This window comes from Rhipicephalus sanguineus, chromosome 11, assembly GCF_013339695.2.
Source record: "Rhipicephalus sanguineus isolate Rsan-2018 chromosome 11, BIME_Rsan_1.4, whole genome shotgun sequence".
Classification (NCBI taxonomy): Eukaryota; Metazoa; Arthropoda; class Arachnida; order Ixodida; family Ixodidae; genus Rhipicephalus; species Rhipicephalus sanguineus.
This window is the reverse complement of record NC_051186.1, coordinates 53,401,225-53,420,019: the sequence shown is the minus strand read 5'-3', so window position 1 is coordinate 53,420,019 and position 18,795 is coordinate 53,401,225. Positions and strand designations below refer to the sequence as shown.

Below are 18,795 nucleotides of genomic sequence, written 5' to 3'. Positions count from 1 at the left end.
CACTTAAAGGGAACACAAATGGGCACCTCTCACTTCCGACGCCCCAAGCGCACGCAGAAACGGTGACCATGCACTGCACAGATTTGTCGAAAAGAGTCAGAATTGCTAACCGCCTGTGCTGCAATTACTGGCAACTGCGCTCTTGCGAGAGTGCAAAATCTGGGCACGTCCTGCTTGCAAGCGTTCACTTCAAAACCGAACCGGTCTGCACATTTGGCTTGTGAGGGGGTGCGCGTGTATGTGTGCATGTATTGCTAGCTTGCAGGTAATGAGAGGGCGGCGAGTCCCCGAGCTCAAAAACAAAATCCAAGAAACACCAGTGTACATTGATTTCGGTGCACGATAAAGAACCCCCTGTAGGTCAAAGTAAACCTCAGGTTTCGCCCTATGATGTGCCTTGTAATTGCATCGTAGTAGACACACGCAGAATCTAATTTTGTGTTTGAAATGTGGGTAAGCCATTTGAAATAATCACCTTGCTTTAATGAGCATCAGTGCTTGGAAAATTCACACTTACCGTACGTGGTAAAGCATTTGTGGGAACGAGTGCACTCGACATTTTCGATGATGCGCTGGATTTGTTCACGAACTAGTAGAAGGACGAAGCACCGATTCTCCATGTAGTGCTTGTCTAACAATAAGTGGCAAATCCGTTTGCTTTTACAGCAGGGCTGTTAAGCTTTTCGTTATGCCATGTGGCGACACCAGAAAACTATCATCGTGAACTGGCACGCACTCTCTTCGTCCTTTTCATCTCCCGCTTCGCTCCCAGAACACGTTCCGATTTGTCCGGCATGCGATGCAATAACTCTGATGGGCGAAAGAACGAGTACAGAGAGAGAGGGCAGAAAGAGAGGAAAGGATAGACAGATAAAATAATAGAGAAACAGACACAAAAAAAGATAGAAAACAGAGAGGGCAAGCATAGCCATGTATGCCATAGTATAGCCATAGGTCGGCAAAAAATGTGGAGCTCACTCGGACTCGCTCATGAAACGTATTTTGCCTTTAGGACTCACTCTGACTCGGACTCACCAAAATGTTTCTCATCCGAACTCACTCGGACTCAGACTCACTGAAATTTGTATCAACCGGACTCACTCGGACTCAAACTCACCAAAATATTGCTCGCTCAGACTCACTTTGACTCAGACTCACGGCTCAATCTGAGTCTGAGTGAGTCGACTCACGAGTCCATGAGCATATAATTTACTTTATCGACCATAGTGTCAACGCTCTTTAACATCAATATCTCATATAACTGGTGTTCTACATGACGCGTTTTCATCTTTCAAATACGAGTTCTCAATAGTTACAATGCAGTAAGGACATTTCTATCGAAAGGGATGACTCACACGGGATATTTTAGCAAGAACTTCCATGAAAGATTTTGCCAGAGGGAGGCCAAACCCTCCTCCCCTCGCCCCTCTCCGAAACTCACGCCTCTGATCAATAATTATTGATATGGCGTATGAACGCTAGTGCTTTGAAATTAGTGTGAGTAGACGCGAGTATAATACATGAGTGATATGGCTGATAGTAATGCTGAAGTTGAGTAGATACGACCATACGTCGGCAAAAAAATGTGGAGCTCACTCAGACTCATTCATGAAATATACTTTGCCCTTAGGGCTCACTCGGACTCAGGCTCACCTAAATTTTCCTCATTCGGACTCACTCAGACTCACTGAAATTTTTCTCAAACGGACTCGCTCGGACTCATATTCACGAAAATATTACTCAGCCCAACTCACTCAGACTCACGGCTCGATCTGAGTCTGAGTGAGTATGAGTAAGTCGACTCATGAGTGAGTTTGCCGACCTGTGAGTACAGCAAGGGGTGGGAAAGGGGAGCGAGGGTGAGGAGGGCAACGCCACTAGCTTCGCTGCTTCCTCAGTCTTCACACCACAAGTGCGTAGCTGCCCCAATGTTTTACCCCGCAATATCAATAGTTCACTTGCAATTATGCGGATAATAAAAAGTCACTGTTTCGTCGCAAGGGCGAAGCAATGAATGCGATAGCAAGAAATCGGAATGTCACACGAAGAGCGAGAAGCAGTTCGATACTAGCAACACGTCGCTGAAGCACTAAGAAGGACACCCAAAAATAACGCACAGGCATGCACAGGGCAACCGTGAACTAACAACTGTCGCATTTGTTACATCTTTGTGCTTGAGCAACGCACTACAAGTGTCGACAATGGAGAATCAGATGCTATTAGATCTTTTTCTTTTAAACTGCGGTGCGTGGAGTGACCCCCTGCGTCTCCTGCCACACGGGGGCGTCCGATGCAAGGTTTGCCCGGTGTTCTTTGTTTGTTTGTTTTTCCTTCCACATCACGAGTGGGTACAGAAAAGGGCCACTTTGTCGTGCACTGTCTCAAGGGCAGTTTTCAAACTGAAAGACGATTAGGAGCGTTGCGTGATAGAAAACACGCTCGCGCTCCTCCGAGATTTGCTTACCACCAGCGGTAAATGGTGTATATAAATAGCTCGCCGTTATTTCGCCGGCGCGTGCGTGGGGCATGGTTGAATTGTCTAATGCAGCGGGCTGGGGAGTGAGGGGTCAATGGTTCGAATCTCCCCGGTCGGGTGATTCAGAATTTTTTTCTTCTGCTTTATTTTTCTCTTATCTTTTTTATATGTATACATACATATACATATCCGAGACATGATGGCGACGGCAAAAATCAGCCGAGTGTGTCCATATAATTGCTATCGCAATAAAAATATGGCAGATCCAGCGCTCTTACAAGAATGTAAATTACACTGAGGGAAATTGTCGTGAAAAATGCCATGAAGAGAGACACATGATGCGTGCAGTTTACATTTACAACTACGCAACCAGAACTGTCTGCATTTTCCAGTTGTAAAAGCACTGTGTCATTTGTATTTTTTTTTAGGTCATGGTGCACATAATGCAACCATTCATATTCTGCATCACGTTCTGCTGCGTGAAAAATAAGTTCCTTTGCCAGAATACAGTTCTTGGCCTTGAAAATTGTGCACGGCTTGTTATACGAGAATAGCTTTTGCAAACACAACACGTATACAGCTGCTAAATACTCCTGCAATGATTTGATTCAAAGGCTAGCTTCAACTTTTAGGAAATTAGTACGCATACGTAAATTTGATGTGCCACAGTTTACTCACCTCCAATTCATAAGTGTACGACGAAAAGAAGAAAATAAGACAAACGGTCACACTGCACATTGACCCCATTTGTCCTCCAACACTGATAGCCAGCCCGTGCTTTTCGTTTCACAATACTATTGTTTATCCAGGCGAAAACCCTCATAATTAAATCAAACATGTTTTTGTGTAATACTAAGAAAAGAAATAACATGCTGTATGAGTACAATATGAATCGCTGCGACTGACAGAACACTGCTAGCCAGGCACATCTTCAAGGTGTCTGCTCTCTGAGAACGGTGCTAATCCATAGTCACCAGGATATGGCTACTTTGGATTTGGCTATGTCCTGGCATTCCAATTCATAAAACAGCATACAGCACGACACTTACTTTTGGAGCCGGCTTACGAAGCCAGGAGAGGCGCCGCCCAGATAACCGAAGCACAGCGGCCGATTGTCTCCACGAGTAAAGAAACGGTCTCACTCATGTATACTTGGCGACTTTCTCCAACGACAGGGTCACCGACTGTCCAGACTATGACGTCGGTCTGGAGCACGCACTCATTCGTGCAGGCTTGCGCGCATCCGCCTTTGAGGTGCAAATGCCACTGCCTTCTAAAGTTGTTTATATTAACAACAATATGAATGTACGCCAACTTGCCCAACAGAAAGTTTTCGAAAGTTGTACCTGACTATGGGTCATTGCAAGAAACACCACGACTGAGACTTCCCAAGACTGTAGTTAGTAGTCAACCTGCCAGGTAGTCGCAAGGGAGGTTCAAACGGAGCGCAAATGCTCCACACATTGACAAACAACCTTGCTTGAAGGTTCTCGTTTATTATTTACAGAATCTAAACACAGGGAAGTCTTGCCACCACACAGACATGGCAAGGACGGCACGACAAGAATACAAGCATGCTTTGCCATGCAAAGCGCGTCGATCGCTTGAACCTGCAAGAATAGATGACTGTGCAAAACTGCCCCGTCCCGTTTTTCGTATCTTATTAGTATGTGCACTTCTATGACTCTATTGATTCTCGAAGCGAAAAGCAATAGACAGCTGTGCATCAGTTCAATTGCTTTAAAAATGTCTCCCCCATATCGCTCGCTAGCGATTGGCAGCATTCATTTCGTGGAGACTAGAGTGCCGCCATTCCATCACAAAAGGAAACAAAGCAAACACAGTTAGATCGATGTGTATAGTAAGAAGACCAGGAAGGAACCACACACTTTATGTAACAATTCAACAGGCCAGTCGGCTATGTGAAATAAATAGGGAAGTTACCGGGCGGAGAGGGAGGGGGAAGGTATTATAACAACCAAAGTGATAATCCGTGCGTAGCTTTTCTCGCACCGGAAGTGGTTCTGGATTGCAGAGGAAGCCTCGATCGAATGAATGGCAGACACATTTCTTGTCCCACAGTTCGGGCGCACTGGACGTGCTTCCCGGTGTTTTGGCCCGTTCGCTGTACACACACAAACACAGCTCTGTCCTCACTCCATCTTGTTCCGTTCGAACCGCACGGTCATGATTTCCTGCGAAAGAGAAAGAAGTGCTTGGAGACCTCGCCCAGCAAGCGAACTCACTTAAATGGCGTCATTGTTTACTGAAGTGTGCATAAAAAGGCAGAGAAACAGTAGTTACACGTATATATACACACGGGCAAAGAACCCTATTTACGCTTCGTTCAAGACAACTGTTCAACTGCCTGTGAAGGAAAATGCAAAGGTGTAATGCCTGTTGGGAACAGTTGTCAAACAACATGAATTATCATCTTGTGTGCCTTCGCCTGCCGAAACAACACACGCGTGGCACTTTCAGGTCACAAATGGCATGTGCACTATCGGCGTGACACTGATTTCTTGATGCAGAAGTAGCAAGCGCGGAGTTTTGAAAAGAGGAAATGCAAGCAAGCCAGACAATGATCATTCTAGCGTCAAAAGATATGCCCCAAAGGGCCTGAACCTTTCTAGGGTGCAGAACGATATTACAGATTGAGCGTTCGGACCGTTCTCACATAATACCATTGAGATGAGTCTTTACGGCGCATCCTTTTGACATCGATACAGACAGCCTACCAGTGTCTACAGGCAGCGTTCTTCTTTCCCTTAACTCTTTAATACCACAGACTATCAGTTTGAAATGCCCAAACATAGCAAGAGGTTCTTTAATGTGCCAAAGCAACATGCAGGTTATTATAGAACTGTAGGGGAACGCTCTAGATGTATGCAGCCACCCTTTACCCAACTCTCATCAATGCACAGCCACTGTGGCATCAAACCCGCAATCTTTTGCTGAGCCACAGTTTAGTATTTATCCTTATCCCTGCTCAGACAATGCACATTTCACGAGCTCCCGAGTAAAAAAAAAAAAAATCCACTTCCTACAACTATCATGCAAAGAAGTGCTTAAATAAATGACTGCACGTAGCAAACACCAGTCGTGGCATTGATAGAACCTGTGCCCGACCGATCACGTGGCCAGCAGCACTCACCTCGTCTGAGTCCAGGAGGCTGGGCAGAGCCCTGGAAGAAGAGATAAAAAAAAAAAAAAAATTGAGCCAGTTCCAGGCCATGAAAACCGTCGGACAGCAAAGCTGTAAAGGCGCGTCTATGCGACTGGCTAGCGAGATCACGTGGTGTCGTAAATCTGCCACTCGATTTGAAACACGTGCACTCGCACTTGATTGGACAAAGTGAGATCATGTGACCTGTGGGTTCAGGCAGCAGCGTTTTAGCGAACGCCTCACGTCACGTGATTTGCCGCTGGCGCAACGAAAATCCTGCCAAGCGTTGTGCTCTCTGTTATCTACATGACCCTCTTACGCGCCCAAGTGCCTTGCCTTGGTTTAGTACAATTATAATGTCCCTAATTAACGTAATTTATTAAAGTTCAAATTGCTTTCCCAGTATTTTGTACCAAAAGTCGACATCATTTCGTTTTATTTATTTATGTACTCCCCTCTGGTCACGTGATCTGCATAACTACTACTACTACTACTACTACCACTACTGCACAGTGTAGACAAACACACCTTCGCTGTAAAAATAGACGTGGGCCCCCATCAAACGATTGGGATTCGCAGCCAACTTACGTTTCTCCCAGGGATGAGGGTATGGTCTCCTCGACCCACTTGAGGTCGTCCTCCTGCGACAGAACACATTTTCAGAAACTTACGTTGCTTCTTCACGATGTGCTGCACGCGAAAAAAGATCTCCGATCATTCATAATGAATACGAATGCGTACCAAGAGTGGGTACTACCGTCTATTGAGACTTACATTTCAATATACAGCAGAATAAGAGCGGAGAGAGCCAAGAGGGGACCAGAGCACTGACCAGCACTCCGTTCTCTTTTCTGTTCCCTCTGTTTTTATTGCGCGGTCTATCAAAACTTAAACTCTGTTCTACCAACGAGCCCAATTCTTCCGAAGAGCGATCGCGTAGAGCTCGATGTGTCCATATGACCGATATCTTTGGTATTCTCGAAGCACGCAACTTGAGAAAGCAATTTAAGTCGGGCATGCCACGATTTCTCGAATATAAGCAGCCTCCCACCGGATCCTCCTTGTTGGCGGCTGGCTGGCCCGTCGCTGGCTTGTTGGTGGCTCGCATCTTCATGCCCTCTGCAAGTGCATGTGTGAACACCAATTAAATGAATTGAAATGAATGAATGAATGAAAGGTGGTACCAGTAATGACGTGGCCAGATAAAGAACACACATGACATCAACTCACCGAAAGAATCATGAGGCTGCTGCTGATATTCCTCCTCCTCCAGCTCGTCGTCAGCAGCATCCAGCAGAGGAGTGAAGGCATACCTGCACACAAGGCAAAGCAAATGCATGCACGCACATTTGAGTGATTCGTGTGGATTAACAGAAACTATGTATAGTACTGGGCTGTGAGAGGTGCGTAGTATAGGGCTTCAAATCAAATTTTCTCTTTTGCATTACACTTACACCACTGTCCGGGACCTCTACACATTTTGCAAAAATATAAATACAGGCAAGCCTCAAAGGAGTAGCAAAACAGTCACGTGATGTTTTAATCGATTAATTGACAGTTGGTGACGATCCATCTTAAAAAGCAAAAAAGGGTGCGCAATATGAAACAGGGACATCAAGATGAGAACGACAACACAGGCGCACACTCGCAACTGGAAGTTTATTGAAGAGGCAACACATATACTATAGCTCACACATTAAGCACGTGGTATGGTTTCTCTCGCCTATAAAAACAGAATGACTTTTCACATCTGATTTATGAGGGCACATGCGTCACAATGAAAAAAAGGGGGGGAGGTGGAAATAAAACAAAAAGGGGAGGGTTTTCCCCCTTTTTTATAGGCAAGAGAAACCGTACCACATGCTTAATGTGTAAGCTATATATGCGTTGCCCCTTCAATAAACTTCCGGTTGCGAGTGTGCGCCTGTGTCATCGTCCTCTTCTCTATGTCCCTGTTTTGTATTGCCCCCCCTTTTTGCCATACAGCCGCAACTGTAATAATAATAATTGTTGGGGTTTAACATCCAAAACCACGATATGATTATGAGGGACGCCATGGTGGAGGGCTCCATAAGTTTTGACCACCTGGGCTTCTTTAATGTGCACCTAAATCGAAGTACACAGGCCTCAAGCATTTTCGCCTCCATCAAAAAAGTGGCCACCACAGCTGGGTTTCGATCCCGCAACCTTCGGGTCAGCAGTCGAGCACGATATCCACTAGACCGCCTGGCGGGTCTTTGCCAAGATGGCTTTACCGGTCCATACTACTTGCTTATAATGGTTAGCAAAGCTTCAATTTGGGCTAGTTGGTACGGCATTGTAATGTAGATGCGCTGAGCAAAATGCACAAACGAGTGACGGAATAAGTGGACAGCATCACTCGTCCTGTCCACTTAATCCATTCGATCGTTTGTGCATTTTGCTCAGCGCATCTACATTACAATGCTTATAATGAATTTAGCCAAGTGAAATTTCGTAGCAGTTAAACTTTTGAGAGGCCCACACGTATCGGACCACACTATCAATGGCAGTGAAGTAAATAAAGGCCCCCCCCCCCCCAATGTAAGCTCCGCTCACAAATCGCAGTGCACCTGACGTCACCTGTGAAAGAGAGTTGCACTTGCTGGTTTCTGCTCTAAGTACATTTTTTCAGCTAACGTAAATGCTACGCATATTAAGAGTTAAAGGTTCATTGTTACTACCAACAAAATTATGTTTGGTATAGCAGCAATGTCAGTATCTCTGATGAAACTTACTCCAGGCGTGCAAGTTTCCAAACTAAAACCAGCTACACAAAGGCATGTCTGTTTGAGAAAGTCAACTATCCCAAACACTCAAGAAGTGATCGATGTCATGAAAATGAGTAAATGCCGATGGATGAAGCACTTATGCAAATTCTCCAAGGGAGGGACAGCAATGGCGGTGGGTGGAGCTGATATTTTTTTTCTTATGTTGTAGCCAACTATACACAACTCCCTCATTACTAATGAGTTTACCTGACTAATAACTTAGTCATACGAGGGCGGTCCGATAAGTACTTAGCCTTCAAAAGAAAAACGAAAATTTTGGAATGGTGTCAATTTATTTCTCAACATAGTCCTGTTTCAACTCTATTCACTTGACCCAGCGATCCACCAACTTCTTGATCCCACCAAAAAAATACGTTTTTGCCTGAGCTGCAAAGTAGGCTTCTGTGGCGGCGATAACTTTTTCATACGACTCAAATTTTTGTCCGGCGAGTGACTTTTTCAAGTTGGGAAACAAGAAGAAATCACTCGGGGCCAAATCTGGAGACCAGAGTGGATGGTGCACCACGTCGTAGCCCAGTTCGACCAACTTGGCCGTGTCGACGGCGCAGGTGTGAGCTGGCGTGTTGTCATGGTGGAAGAGCACCTTTTTCTTCACCAAATGTGGCCGTTTTTTTGCAATTCGGCATCGAATCGGCCCAGTAATTCGGCGTAGCAGGGTCCTGTCACCGTTTTGCCCTTCTCAAGGTAGTCGACGATCACACCTTGAGAATCCCAGAAAATGGTGGCCATCACCTTTCCGGCCGATGCGACAGTCTTTGCCTTCTTCGGAGCAGGTTCTCCGGGTGCAGTCCACTGTTTCGACTGTTCTTTGGTCTCTGGTGTGTACCAGTGGATCCATGTTTCGTCGACGGTCACAAAACGACGCAGGAACTCCTTCGGATTACGCTTGAACAGCTTCAAACACTGCTCCGAAGTAGTCTCACGGACGCGCTTGTTGTCCGGAGTGAGCAAACGCGGCACCCACCGCGCCGACAGCTTTCTCATACCCAAAATTTTATGCAGGATATGACCCACGCGGTCTTTTCAGGTGCCTACTGTCTCAGCTATCTCGCGCACCTTCACTCGGCGGTCTGCCAATAGGAGGTCGTGGATTTTTGTCACGTTATCGGCCGTGGTAGCCCTTTGCGGGGCCCCTGGGCGAGGCACATGAAAAGCCGACGTGCGACCACGTTTAAACTCGTTGAACCAATTTTTGATGGTTGTCATTGAAGGAGAAGACTCACCGTAGACGACATTCAGTCGCTCTTTGATTTCGCTGCGCGATTTCCCTTCCAAAAACAAGAATTGAGTCACCGACCGATATTGCTCTTTTTCCATTTTTAACGGACACACGAACATCACCTGCTTCCTCGAGCGGCCGAAAGAAAACCGCGAGCCCGATTCGACTGGACCTTTGCATGTGTCCCTCTAAGAGAGAGTACTCAACGTCAGTATATGTCTTATGCGACAGCGTCACGCTGTCGCGGTGAGGCTAAGTACTTATCGGACCGCCCTCGTAATATAGAACTGTGTAATCAATTCCTTAAGTGGATGTTTCTAGCTCATAAATAATGACTTTACACAATTGCGGTGCTTTGCGCGCAACGCTAACCGACTTTAGTTAACAAGATGGGCCTAACTCAGAAAACGTTACCCACCGCTTGTTGTTGTTCGTTGGCCGCCAGAGGACCATGATGACCAGCAGAACCAGGGAGAAGAGGAAGTGCCAGTAGCCCTCGTCAAACCACAGCTCCTTCCAGTCCTGCGTGAGAACAAGGCTAGTTCCAGCGAAAGTCGCCGACCGGCTGGTAAGCAGCCGGTAACCGGTCACTCACCGTCAGGCACTCGACTGTGCGGTGATCGAAGGTCACCCACACCATGAACACGACGGATGCTGAAAATTAGAATTGTGGTGATTTGGGCCTGTTGGTTATAGTACATTAGAAACGATTTGTGGCACAAGACACAGACAAAAGAGACGGCATGTGAGTGCTAACTACCAACAAATGTTTATTGAACACCACATGCGTTTATGCTGTGCTCATCACTGTCGCGCACGCGCACACTACTTCCTAAGATAGGACAACTCTTTATCTGACAGGTGTACAGAAGGGTTGCTGACATCCCATCTATTCATAAGCTGTCCCATAACATCAAAAAGATTGCAGGTCGCTCTAAAGTGAAAATTATGTTTTCAGCGCCACAGAAGCTGATTAAACTCTGCAATCAGAAAAGCGCTCATGTGCAACGAGGCTGCAAAGAGCAGCACAGAGGTTCGTTTCTTACGTGCATTACTAATGTAGTTTACTGTTTTCCACTGTCGTGTGGTGAACAAGATATAGGGAAGACGGGGTGATGTTTGAATGAATGGTTGAAAGAACTGAGCAAAATGTAAAGAAAACGGCACGTGATGGTTGGTTGGCAATGCAGTGCAGTTCTTGTGGCTGTTAACTTCTTTTTGCATAGCGTATTGTTCTCAGCAGAAGTGGTGACAGGCTCACGTGCTAGATTATAGAGGCAGAAAAGATATCTTTATTGTTCCAGCCTGTGTCAGCACCCCTTCTGTACACCTGTCAGATAAAGAGTTGTCCTTAAAAGAGTTAGTTGTCCTTAAAAAGTAGTGCGCGCATGTGCAACAGGGATGAGCACAGTATAAACACTGGTGCTCAATAAACGTTTCCTGGTAGTTAGCGCGCGTATGTCATCTCCTGTCTTCATTTTGTGCCTGTGTTTCTTGAGCTACAATTCATTTCGGACACTGAAAGCGGGAGAGACGCTGCAGCGACGGACAATCCTCTGCACTGAATGCTCGCGCACTTACCCAGGACGGCGAACACCAGAGTGTTAGTGAAGTGACGATATAGGGACAGTTTGATGATGTTGCGACGCAACCGCAGTGTGCGTGTCGTCTGGCTCAGGCTGCTGAAGATCCACCAGCAGATGACGCTGTCCACCAGGGCCAGCCCTATTCCCAGGACCACCAGCAACCGGTCAGGTGTGTTCTTGGGCTGCACTCAACAGATCGCCAAGAGACTTCACAACAGATGCATCGTCACTGGACACAACACTTTCGCTGCAAGCATCAAGTGTGATGCACGCAATTTCAACTGATTTGAAAGCTTTCAGATGCAGAACCTCGTCATGTGCATGCTAGCCAAACAAATGCAGCAACATGTGCGCAGGACACTGCCAAATAACCACACTCACATAACGTCCCAACTTTCTTGGCACAAGACCACCACTAGGTATGTGGGACCTCTTCAGACACTTATTAGTGTGTCTGAAGCACAAACAAACTTGACAGGGTCTGTCCGTAAGGTAATGACAGTGAGTCTGGTAAAAAGAATTGATTGATCCGGTTGTTACAGATTAATTAAATGCTTCAAAATAGTTTCCTTGGGTGTCGATACACTAATTGCAACACAATTCCCACGCTGCAAAGGCTCCCTGAAAGTCAGCTACTGTGACCTCTCTCAGAGATTCTGTGACAGCCCGTTGGATGGTGGGAACACCGTTGAAACGGTGACCTTTTTGGCTTCATTTGATATTTGGAAACAGGAAAAAGTCTGCCAAGCTCACATCTCATCACATCACATCAGGGCTGCATCAGCCCTGATGTGAGCCCAATAGATTTCTTCCTGTTGCCAAAGCTCAAGAGAAAGCTGAAAGGTCACCGTTTCGACCGTGTTCCAGCCGGGCTGTCACGCAGTCCCTAAGTGAGGTAACGACAGCTGACTTTCAGGAGCCTTTGCAGAGTGGGAATTGCATTGTAATTGGTGCATCCATGCCCAAGGAACCTATTTTGAAGAATTTAAATAACATGTATTGATCGGACCAATAAACTATTTCTACTAGACCCAGTCTCATCCCTTGACGGACAGACCCTGTCCACTGCAACAAAAGCACTCAAATTTTGCCAGCTTGCTCGGTACGTGTACAGCTTAACATGTCATGCATAATTCCAATCTCGAAATATCGGTGTCACCGTCACTTTAGTATTAGAAAACTTGCAAAAGCAGTAATGCCACACACCCCCCTAGCAAGCTAGAAGGTCTGATTTCGCCACGCCCACCTTGAGTGTGCGCAGGCACCCCTCGACGGAGGCCATCACAAAGTAGGCGGCCCCCAGACCCAGCACACGGTGGAGCATGGGCCCCAGCCGGGGCTTGACGATGCCGAAGCCCAAGCTGACCACCACCACCAGGAGCCGTGCCAGGGAACGCTTCAGGCATGACAGCACTTCGGCAAAGAGCACGGCACCTTGCACCGAGCGGCCCGTTGTGTTGATCGACTGGTATTCGGCGTAGAAGACCGCCTTTTCCAGCATGCCTGCACGCACGATAGTATGTGTTCACGTGTACAGAAACGGCCAGTGTTTGGTACACTTTTATGGTGCTCAAGAGCACGGAAGCCTTTTTAAAGGGGTCGTGAACCACCCCTCAGGCTTGGTGAGAAAACAGATCTGGCGGGAAGCAGACACTGCTATGAACAGCTCAGCCAAATGTTGCAGCTGTGCACGGCAAGGAGGGTTGTGGAGTGCGAAGTTGCCATTTTCTCAGGCACCCTTTTTTCATAAATTTTCAGGCCTGTGCTCAGTCTCTTCGAAGCTGCCGGCGCCTGCTGTTTCACATCGAATGACAGATAGCATGCTATTGGTCAATAGCCAACATAAATCAAGGGCAGCATTTGAATCGGATGCACTTCTTGTCATGGGGTGCTGCCACGTGCCGGCACCTCGTGGCAAGCCATAGCACGCCATAGTCCGCTAACATTACACGGTAGCCACACCTGTGCACAGGAATCACAGTGGGAGAGAGCGATCGCGTTTCATCACACGCACTTAAATGCACGCTGACGTGACTTCTTTTCCCCGTGTCATCCCTCCCTGCGTAGCTTCCAGCCCGATCATCAAGACTAGCAAAGAGAGAAAGTGTGCGACACAATCCTGTAACTCCACTCATTCTTGATGGATTCGAGAAATTTTTGTGGCCATCGATTCGTGAGGCAATAAATTTCTGATACTGAGGTCATTCGACGACTACTTGGAAAAGTGGTTCAGGAACCCTGATGGACACAAGACAATACGCATGCAGTCACTACTGCTGAGAGTAGCACTCACGTGCGTCCTTTCTCATGCCTGTCTGTAAAAGGTTTCTCTGCTAAACAAACTAAGAAATGTGTCGCAACTGACACAACATTTTCAGCCCTTCTGCTCAGCATGACTGGAGTAAAACAGTCACGGCCCTGGCGGTGAATGTGAATACAATCAAACTGAGTTATACTAACAATATTCAGGTGCCACAAAATTTCCACTGTTATGACTGATAATTGTTATAACCTGGCTCCTTGAAAAGAACAAAATGAAAGGGGGGAGTGGGAGGACGGATGAAGTTTAGTTTCCACTTGCATGAGGGATGTAGCCAGACATTTTTTTAGGGAGAGGGAGGGCTTAACCACAACTACCCTCTATGTATATTTGTGCATGCGTCCGCACACGTGTATATACATACACATGCAAAATTGAAAACTGAAATACCCCCAACCCCGCTCCTGGCTACGCCAGTGAAATGCGATGATACTGCGGCATGCAAGGCGAACCCTCAGATGCCAGTTGGGGCTGGGGGAGCAGCACTCACCCAGAAAGATGACACCGCCGATCCAGAACTGGATGCGCAGCAGGTCTCGCCACTGGAGAGCCGACACCACCAGCCACACCACGGCGTACACCACATACACGCCACACATCACGCCGTAGAACTGCGCACCAACAATGCCCCGACAGAGTCACCCACCCCGAACTCTCGTCTCTGCTGCCAGACTCACCGGCAGGAAGGGCCAGTCGACGGCCGACAAGTAGCCATGGCTGCCCCGCAAGGCCAAGTCCACTTGATGGGGGAAAAAGAAGACGCGCTCGTATAACCTTAAATGACACTAAAGGCTAAAGTAGAAGTTCAAGGGAAGATGGAAGCGTGAAGCAATGAAAAATGTTTTAACACGAGATGTCACTGGAGCCACCCTTTCGACAAGTGGTCTTGTCTTGTTCAAGTTGCTGCATTGAAGAAGGCAAGACCGCTTGTCGAAATTTCGGCTTCCACGGCACCCTGTGTTCAAGGATTTCTAACAGCAGAGCCGTTTAAGCTGGAGGTAAGGCTGTCGAGGGCCGCACAAAACTCGGCAGGTATGCACTACAGAAAGCGGGTATGTGCCAAGCAGCTCCTGGCGTAGCATAGTCATGCATGGTATAGTATAGCAAGGGGTGGGAAAAGGAAGTGATGGTGAGGGAAAGGAGGAACGGAGAGACTAAAACATCATAGCGTTGTATAGCAAAGCAGTGGGAAAGGGAGGTGATAGGGTCAAGTATAGCATAGTCTTTCATAGTATAGTATAGCAAGGGATGGGAAAGGGAAGTGAGGGTGACGAGCGGGGAAAGGAGGAGGGTAAGGCCACCAGTTCCACTGTTTCCGCAGTCTTTGCACCAACAGTGCAGAGCTGCCCCAATTGTTCTTTGTTGCTTAAAGGCTAAAGTGAAACACTAAATCAGCTCTATGTAATAACCAATATACATTAATGCATGATCATCTGAAAAGCAGCTTAATGCTGCAGGTATCCCACCTTGCACGGAAAAGTTGTCGTCAGAGCGCAGATGCAGCAGGAGCATGTAGATGCCGTCATCATTCACGCTGGACAGCTGCGGTGCCGCTGTTGGCCGGACTGTCGTCTTGTTGCCTCCTGCATCTTTTGGCATGCAAGAACGGTACAGCACCACTCAAACTCTGCTGCCCCAATCATTTCGAATGGTTGGATAGAAAAACTGAAAGGAGCTGCGACGTGCGTGGGAATTACACATTTTTTCACAGTCACAGCATTGACCTAAACACGTTCCGATTTGGCCTTTCTGCCAACTCTCGTCTTTGCTAAAACTTGCCTTTCGCCACTTGATGCAGGCAAGTCCTAAGCGTGTGAATTTTCAAACTGCGAGCTTGCATATTTTGCTTCGTATGCAGCAGGCAAGCCTGTGGAGGCCATACAAGTGACGCGGTCAATCACTCGGTGCATCTCGCAATTCAGTCGTTTGTGATCAGCGATGCTTCCTACGGAACAAAAATTTGCGTGTGTATGACTACAATTCCCGGACATACAGTTGTGTAGAATCATTCGTTATTCAAGTATGCTTTTGTGGTGCATGAATGCAACGTACGACACGTTGGTCGTGAAGTGGAGCAGTGCACACAGGCCACTGGTCGCATCTGTTGGTTCAGAGGCGAATAGGTTCAGATGTGCAATGAACGCTTGTGATGTAAAAATATGAGGCTTAATGCTCCATTACGATTCGTACATGTGTAGTTTTATGTCCCATGAGTTGAACAATTTTTTTGGTTGTGAATGCGGACGGCAAGAAAAGTTTTGGTAGCATCACCTGGCTGTGCACTGAATGTAGCAGTGTTAAGATGTGCCATCTTTGAGTAAAAACCCTGGGTAAATGATGTTCACTCCATGAAACAAACACCATCGGCAATGCAGTAGAAGAAAGCCTGTGCATTCCCCAATGGGGAATGCGCTCCCTATGAACCACTTACCCTTTGCCTTTGGTAGGAACTCTTTGAGCTGAAAGAAACAGAGAAGATAGTCTCAGCATTGGGACTCGTGTGCAAAACAGTCGTTTCGGGCAAGGAGGTTGAAAAAAAAACTGCTGGAGTGGAAATCATGCCTGGAATGTGAAGCCAGGCCTCCGCCATCTTACTCTGGGCATGTTAAAATGTTAGCATACAGCGAAGAAAAAGCTGCGTTTGCCTCACACGCCATACGAATTTATTACCGGTAATTTTCCTTTTCCTGGTCAGATACTGTTCAACGGGTGTCTTAGTGCTACTGGTTTCCTTAAGAAGTCTCGAAGTCTTGGAAAATTTTAGTAGCGATCAAGTTACCAATATTCGCCCAGATGTATCACTTTTGTCGGGAACAGCTATCTCTTATTCTATATATAGGCTAGTCAGCAGAACGAAAGCACTTTATATCTGATCGGGCATCACACGAGAAGGCCATGTGTTTGACGTAAACTCCAGGCAAAGCTTCCACTCAAAATTTTTTAAAACCTTCTAGGTTTCGGGGCGACTCACCGGTGAAGTGTGTCGGAGCGCTCCCAGGTCGATCAGGTGCATGCACTGGTGGCGCTCGATGTCGCCGCGACTGTATGGGCTGGCCATATCAAACAGCTTTGCGCCTGCGTCCAGCCCGGCTAGCTGCTCCTGCGTCTGAAGGCACGCGATCCGCACGTAAGGACAGTTGGCTATATTAGCTCTTAAGCTACTTTTGCTACGTACCAAAAGGTCAACATCGAGGAACTCTTGGAAGCAGGGACTGCGGTATATCGTCCAGCCCACTTCGAGCATAAGCGCGCTCCCCGGTATACTGGGTTCGCAGGAGACTGCGACACAGAATTACACCGCTTGTTGGCAGTCGTGTTTCTTTTTCGCTCGTCAAGGCGTCCATCCGGTGTCGCTACAGCGCGTAGGCGAGCGGCGACATCGAAATACGACGTAGTTTAACGGGCGAAAGAATGCGTTTTCACGAGGTTACGAGGAGCTTACCTGTCACGGACACCGTGGATCCGTTGTAGAGGCTCTTCTGAACGGCGAAGTATTGACTGGACACCTGCGATCACGGAAAAACAGATAAAAAGGGGGGTTGGTTGTTTGGACCTTCGGTCAGAAAGAAACCATGCGCCGCCGGTCGGTACACAACACGAAACACAGCACAAAGCGACGTCGCCGCAGAATATCGCACAGAGCGGGGTCGGCGGTATGCGAAAGCAAATGGCACACGTAACACCTGGGCGAGAAACGTTTCAAGATCGGCGGATTTTGGAACGACATGCAGAACGCAGAGAGGACCGAACGAAGACACCCACATTATCAGCCTTGAAAGACCACTTCCCTTGGTCGGGGAAACAGTTCGAAGGGACGCACAACAACAAAAGGCCCAAAAATAACCGCATCTTCTCGAAACATTCACAACGCTATATTTTACACTTGGCCATGGAGTGGTTTATCGCGACAGCACATACAACTCGACAAGCATGACACCATGACACACGCTCATCAGAAAACAAACGGTGTCAGCCGTGACAGCAAAGCGCACTTGCGCACGCGAATACATTGATCAGGGTTATTCGGCTAGACTCGTCAAAGGTTTTTAAAAAATTGTCGCAATAAAAGGTCGTTGTAAATGCTAATTGTAGTATTTATGGGTGAATTATGTAGTCGGCGCAGCACCTCAAGATCAGTTGTCATCACTAGTAAAGAAATTAATCTCAGAGGCCATGTTTTTGCGTACTGGAGGCGCGCAAAGCGATGGAGACTGCGCAAGCGCAACACCTACCTCAGTGCTCACCCACGCACGAACACATACATGCGCGCAAGCAGTGTGCTAGGTATGCAGGAGACCTTCAAAGCAGTACCTGGAAAAGTGGATTTTTTTAACATAACAAAGTGAAAGCAAAATTGTGTCGTCCCAATGACACTGTGAGAAATGTTCGTTTATAGCGAATATCGGATACAATGAAGCCGCAATTCTAGAGTAAGATGAGACGTACTTCGCTGTAACGGTGTTCGGATGCACTTCTTGTCATCAGTGGGGTCGAAATTTAGATGCCTGCAGAAAAACCCGATTTGTCAGCTCCTTTTGGAGATGTTTGACACAGTGCCACTCTGTCATCAGCAGGTCGATCATACTTTATGTTCGTGCGTCCGTTTGTATGTGTGCGTGTATATACACACATGCAAAATTTAAAAATTTGGGGGAAGTTTGAACCCCCCACCCCCACCCCAGCTAAGCCAGTGCCTCTCGTGATTAGGAAATTCTTTGTGGAAGAAGTTTGCCTCCAGCCCAAAAAATGAAGTTCACAGTGAATGCATTTGACCGATGTTGTTCTATTTCTGATGCAATTCATCAAGTTCTTAGCGCAAACGGTTTCATCTTCTATATGGCTTCCCAAGCCGCTGGTAGGTCTTCAAGCTCCCTCCATGGCATCTGAATACTTAATTTCTTCCACAAAAAGTACAGCAGGCCAGCAAGAGACCATGCAGTTTTTTTCGTTGCGCCTTTAGGAGATAGCTCTACTAGTTACCAGTACAACTATCTCGCATCTGACAACACATGTTGTTCTGTGTACCTTTTCAACATGAACATTGAAGGTAGTATAGTACAATATTCTTCTTGATGCCAAATTCCTTTCATTCTCATGTTCTGCTTCGCAATGTCTTCTGTCACGACGCATACATCACCACCTGGAAAATACAGCCAGAACTGCTTTGCAGGAAGCCTACTATATATATATATATATATATATATATTGTTTTTGCACG

The 18,795-nt window shown here is 46.9% G+C and overlaps 1 protein-coding gene across 1 annotated transcript; it reads right to left on the bottom strand.

Annotated features, from left to right (window-relative positions):
• Window positions 1-3,954: 3,954 nt before the first annotated feature.
• On the bottom strand, window positions 3,955-17,592 carry LOC119374190 (transmembrane protein 87A). Its single transcript, XM_037644248.2, has 17 exons — window positions 17,340-17,592; window positions 17,020-17,083; window positions 16,753-16,856; window positions 16,549-16,683; window positions 16,009-16,036; window positions 15,044-15,166; window positions 14,255-14,316; window positions 14,068-14,188; window positions 12,504-12,760; window positions 11,253-11,439; window positions 10,267-10,325; window positions 10,090-10,193; window positions 6,873-6,955; window positions 6,694-6,761; window positions 6,231-6,283; window positions 5,631-5,661; window positions 3,955-4,671 (listed from the first exon to the last, which is right to left on the bottom strand). Exons 1-17 carry the CDS (start codon window positions 17,424-17,426, stop codon window positions 4,630-4,632), a joined length of 1,608 nt encoding a protein of 535 aa, XP_037500176.1. The 5' UTR covers window positions 17,427-17,592; the 3' UTR covers window positions 3,955-4,629.
• Between the last annotated feature and the right edge of the window lie 1,203 nt (window positions 17,593-18,795).

Coding starts and splice junctions, on each gene's coding strand:
- LOC119374190 (XM_037644248.2), bottom strand. CDS start 17,426: ATGCGGTTATTTTTGGGCCTTTTGTTGTTGTGCGTCCCTTCGAACTGT. Junction 16,037..16,548: donor CGCTCCGACACACTTCACCG/GTGAGTCGCCCC, acceptor TGTTTCTTTCAG/CTCAAAGAGTTCCTACCAAA. Junction 14,189..14,254: donor TCGACTGGCCCTTCCTGCCG/GTGAGTCTGGCA, acceptor GTTGGTGCGCAG/TTCTACGGCGTGATGTGTGG.